The sequence below is a fragment of the Octopus bimaculoides genome, chromosome 2 (genome assembly GCF_001194135.2).
Source record: "Octopus bimaculoides isolate UCB-OBI-ISO-001 chromosome 2, ASM119413v2, whole genome shotgun sequence".
In the NCBI taxonomy this organism is placed as follows: Eukaryota; Metazoa; Mollusca; class Cephalopoda; order Octopoda; family Octopodidae; genus Octopus; species Octopus bimaculoides.
In genome coordinates this window covers 185,367,054-185,372,692 of record NC_068982.1, presented here as the reverse complement: position 1 = coordinate 185,372,692, position 5,639 = coordinate 185,367,054, and the positions used below count along the sequence as shown (strand labels likewise).

Genomic DNA, 5,639 nt, shown 5'->3' with positions numbered 1-5,639 from the left:
ATATATATATATATATATATATATATATATATACACACACATACAGCTGTTGTACTAGTTATAATAGCTATTGTTAATGTTTGTAGTTGCTGCTACTATTGTTCCTGATGCTAATGTTGTCATTGTTGTTTAATGTTGCTGAAGCAGATGTGATGGGGATTGAAGCTAGAAAGCATCTGCTCCTCTTTGCAAACAAAAACGGGGATGAGAATTTATTGATCTATGCATATAAGAGTCATATCCAATTAGAAATCAATATGTGTGTCATATCCAATCAAAAACCAATATACATAATATCCACTCAAAGACACAGTATGTGTTATATCCAGTCAGAAATCAATGTATCTTGTCAAATGCTAACAAACACTGAACAACATAAAACAAACTTCAGTGGGAGTCCTAGAAAACAAATCACATTTGTCAATAACAATCAGAGAATGAAGTTCATAAGAAGAACATTTTTATATTCCAAGCTGGATTTTTTATTAGGGACAAAATGAGAACAAGTCTGATGATGAGATGTAAATATTTACTGCTAAACACATTCAAATGTTGTGAACAAGAAACAGATACTTACATTGAAACCCTTTTTTAATAAGGGTACTCCTTCTGAATAAAGAGTACATGGTGGACTGTTGGGTAGCTTGATGACTTAGTAACTTGATTATCTGAGTGCTAGACAGCTTGGTAAGTTGACTGATTAATTGGTTAGTTTCAACTAATCAGGTAGAATGTACCTAATAGAATGGAAAAAACAAGATTACAAAAATCATCAAAATAGCAATTTGATACATCTAGCACCAGGCCCAGGACATTTCAGTGATGATGGCAAACAAAGCTGATGCCAGATTCTTCCATGGAAATTGGATTCAAAACAGTAAAATATTGTAATAGATATTGTCCAGCTATTTGTGACAACCTCGACTACTCTTATATTTATGATGGTGGTGGTGGTGGTCGTGGTGGTGGTGATGGAGACATTAATGATGGTACTGTTGATGAAGATGATAATGATGATAAAGAAACTGATGATTATGTCAATAATTATGATGATTTCTAATTTAGGAACATGGTGGGAGTTATAGCAGAGTTTAGGTGAAGTTTTTTGACCCAGCAAAGAAGAAAAGCAAGTCGGCCTCAGGAATAGTGGATTGTCTGCACATACTCCTAGATTAAGATAAAAGTTCTCAAGGTTTGGGTACAGATTTTTGTCACTGTTCCCAAGACTCCAATAACAGTTTCAGAATAATGGACTTGTTAACTTCTCTGTCCCAGCACTTGAAGATTTTATCCTTCAAGTCAGTATAATATTTTACTTTTTGTTTTCTTTTTTTTTACTCTGGTGTCTAATAGGCAATCCACATTAATTACAATATATAGTCACTTCTGTTGACAACTATGATATCCAGTCTGTTCTAGTCTTCTTTCTGTGCAATGAGCTGCTTCCTCATTATCCTGTCCAACTCATCCTTTCTCAATAATTCTTGTACTATACCACATTTGCAATACTCTCATGTTGATTACGAGTACCACGTTTCCTATATTCAATTTGGATATTGAAATCATTCTCCAAAAATGTTCTTTACTGAGAACTTTACTCTTTCCTTCTCGTGATTTTGTTGCTTTACTGTATTCCCAGGTGTTTATGTTTCTTCTACATTTAATGATTTTGTATTTTCAACAAGTATACAAAAGTTCAATAAATAAAGTATAAAAATATAAAATAGATCAGGTAGATCTATTCCACTACAGTAAGTTTTCCCCCACTTCATCTCTAGCATAGCACATTTCCGATACTGAAAATTTTCCCAATTTTATTACGAAATATTTTTATATAAGGAGTCTAGTTGGTTCTAGTCTTTGCCATAAAACTTTAAATAATCCCTAAATAGACTATTGTAGGGCACTGCCCAAGGATTTATAGCAGATGAACTGTAAACAGGAAATTCATTGTGGGCTAGCTTGGGAGCTGGTCTGTGGCGAAGTTGACTTCTGGTTAAACGGGCTTTCAACTAAGCAAGAGTTGACTGCCAGTTGTCACCCTCATGTATTTAACTGAATAAATCTTTCGCTTACACATTCTGGGTCTCCGTTAAATTTTTGTGTATAGCTTAACAAAAGCTATGACTGGTGACCCCACAGAAGACCAATACCTTTTGCTTTGTACATCGAAGCAAACAGAAAATTAAAGAACATGGCAAGTGATCACACAGCACTAAAGCTACCACAATTCTGGCCAAAGGCGGAAGTACAATTTAACGTACACAGAATAACTTCAGACCTAACGAAATATTCGTATGTAGTAGTGGCACTAGATGAAGACACATCAACCAGGGTGCTGGACATTTTAATCCAACCCACAGCAACGCACAAATACACCACGTTAAAAGACAGGCTGGTGGAATTCCGGTGGAGCGACTGGGAAGCTGCAGCCAAAATACTCGAGGAAGAATTAGGTGATACCAAGCCTTCAGAGCTGATGGACAAGATGTTGGCATTAGTCCCCCCCCCCCAGTGAGTCACCTTCCTTTTTGTTTAGGGAAATATTCCTCCACAAGTTACCACCCTAGGTCAAGGCCCTCATAACTCAAACCGACATCAAGGACCTGCGGTGTTATGGTCAAAGACATAGGGTCAGTCCCGAGACATAATAGAGTCAAGTAAGACGACCTGTGCTTCTACCACACAATGTTTGGGGAAAAGGCTACAAATTGCAAACAACCATGCAGCTTCAGGACCCCTTGGCAATTGGCTCAGGGAAAATCCAGGGCTGACCGTCATTGAATGCCATGGTGACCGACAAACACGACCAACTGCTCCTCTATGTCCGCGATCGGAGCTTTGGACGTAGGTTCGTAATCGACACATAAACAGAAGTCAACGTCATCCCAGCGTCGGCAAGGGACCCCCGTTACGGAAAGTGGGGCCAACCTTTAACGGCATCTTTTCTCTCAACATCGGCTCACAAAAATACACATGGGCATTCACCATTGCTGATGTCCATCAACCCATTATTGGGGCGGACTTTCTTCGAGCACACTTGCTACTGGTTGATTTGCAGGGGAGATGATTCATCAACAGCAATACATACCCTTCCGTGTCTCTGGCAACCGCCTCTCAGACCGAGAATGAATTCTCGAATCTCCTTGCGAGTTGCCCCAATCTCGGTACCCCGACATTCTCCAAACCTACAAGCCCGCCACAGAGTGACACACCACATCCCCACCACCGCCCATCTCCCTAGTGTACAGCCGTGCACGTTGTCTCTCACCAGACAAACTTGCTATCGCAATGACCGAGTTAGACAATATGGAGGCGTTGAGCATAGTTCGCCGATCAAACAGTCCCTGGTTGTCATCCCTGCATGTGGCACCGAAACCCAACGGAGGTTGGTAGCCTTGCAAAGATTTCAGCCGTCTCAACGCAGCTACGACAGCCGACCGCTACTCCATTTCGCACATACAGGACTTCTCAACCCAGCTAGCCGGGTGCTTGGTTTTCTCGAAGGTCGACCTCATCCAAGGTTATCACCAAATACTAGTACAAGACGACGATGTACCGAAAACCGCTGTGATCAATCCATTCAGACTGTATGAATTCCAACGTACACCCTTTGGCCTGAAAAACGTATGTATCACAATCCTTCCAACGTTTGATGGACACCGTGTGCAGGAGTTTTGATTTTTGTCTTTGCATACTTAGATGTAATCTTTATTGCAAGCCAAAATGCAGAACTACACAAGAAGCACCTAGTGACTCCTTTTGATAGACTGAAACAGTCTGGTCTAGTAATCAACCCTGCTAAGTGTATTTTTGATGTTACAGAAATCGACCGCTTGGGACATCGAATCACAGGTGCTGGTGCTACATCTCTGCCAGAAAAAAATGAAAGCTATCTTATCCTTTCCAAGCCCCACCACAAGCAAAGCTCTACACCAATTTCTGGGCATGATAAACTTTTACCATCGCTTCATCCTTTCTGTAGCAAGAGTGATGAGATCCCTATACAAGGCACTGTCAAAAGATGGTTCAAAAACAAGCCCTGACTGAAGTAACCATGCTGTCCTATCCTCATATGTCAGCTTGTCGCATTCCCACGTATTAAAATATTGAGAATATTTATGTATCCTACTAAAGGAACCCAATGTCCATGTAGTGGTGTTAAACCAGATGGCGGATTGCGTCTATCATTTAAGAACAGATACAATTCTGGCGACTCATTTCCAGTCTCCATTTATCCACTTCCACTCACAAGGTTTCGGACAAAGGCATGTGCCTACGGTATCTCATGGGACAAGACATAAGCCAAAGTTGCTGCGAAGTGGCATCCAGCGCGGTACTTCGTGATTGCAAACCGAACTTCTTAATTGCAAGGCCATTATACCACTACAACAAACGTAGTAGTAGTAGTAGTAGTAGTAGTAGTAGTAACGATGGTGGTAGACGTTAACTCAATCTCATTTAAAAGTCGTTTATTTCGCCTTCAAAGAAAGAATGGTAACTGGTGCACATGAAAGAAGGTGTCAAGCATTGGCGGGAGATGGTGAATATTTAGTTCAACAGAGGAAATTTAACATTTCAATGATAGAACCATAAATATTGTTCAAAGAACAAACATACTCAGACATATACCCGAACACATACATACACGTATAAGAATATAAATGTATAGACAGAAATGGAATTGCGTATGTGCATGCACACACACATGCGTGCTCACGTTTATATGTAATCAGCATTCTACATTCGTTTTCTGTGATGGTATGGGTTGAACAGACACATTTTTAGATGTGTGTGTATATGTGTGTGTGTAAACCTAATAACAATAATAGAGTATATGGTTGTAGAATGTAAATATATATATACTTTTTTTTTACAATGTTCGGTGTTAAATTTGAAAAACAGTTTTTATAGCTGACACACAGTGTTTATTGCCTAATAATGTATACTGTAACAACAATTAACAGTAACAGCAATAACATTGGTTTACCAACAACAACTGCTAGAGAAACATTTCCAACAACAACAAAAACCTATTTTCTCACCCACTCTTTTACACCAATGCCTTCGCGACCTTCCCACGTAGACAACTTCATGCGTACATGACATCACACTCATATCTTCCGGATGTTCTCCGATACTGCTATGTAACTATCGAACCCTATTTAAATTTCCAAAAACAAACTTAACGTAACATCCATTAAATCCTATCTCCCTTATGACGGAGGTAAAGAATACGCTCACCTCCCGTTTTCGGCGTTTAGGGTTAGGGTTAGGGGATCTATTTTAAAACGGGGACGCCAGTTTTCATTTATGTTTTATGTAGTGTTTTTGGTACGGAAAGACTTTCAAACTTCGTATACTTATCTATTTTGTGTTATAGAACAGAAAAATATTTTTGTATTCGAATTTATTTCATGTAAAAAATTGTCTTATTTCGATAATTTCTACTAATCACTGACGTCTATTCAGTTGAAAACAGTTAGCGCTGTAACGGTGTATATCGTATTAATCCCGTAACCCTAACCCTAACTAGACTGTTAACCGTAACCGTAACCCTAACCCTAAAACTAACCCTAACTCTAGAATCCGAACTCTAAAATTGTTGCATACAGATACGCACAGCGTAATTTATTATA

The 5,639-nt window shown here is 39.2% G+C and overlaps 1 protein-coding gene across 2 annotated transcripts in view; it reads right to left on the bottom strand.

The window, feature by feature from the left end:
- The window catches only part of LOC106872595 (trichohyalin), a 152,608-nt gene that overhangs the window by 120,460 nt on the left and 26,509 nt on the right, over positions 1-5,639 (bottom strand). For both annotated transcript variants that reach the window (XM_052965781.1, XM_052965782.1), the window contains exon 2: positions 578-737. In XM_052965781.1, the coding sequence (XP_052821741.1) occupies positions 578-626 (49 nt within the window). In that variant the 5' untranslated portion in view covers positions 627-737. The remainder of the gene's footprint in view (positions 1-577; positions 738-5,639) is intronic.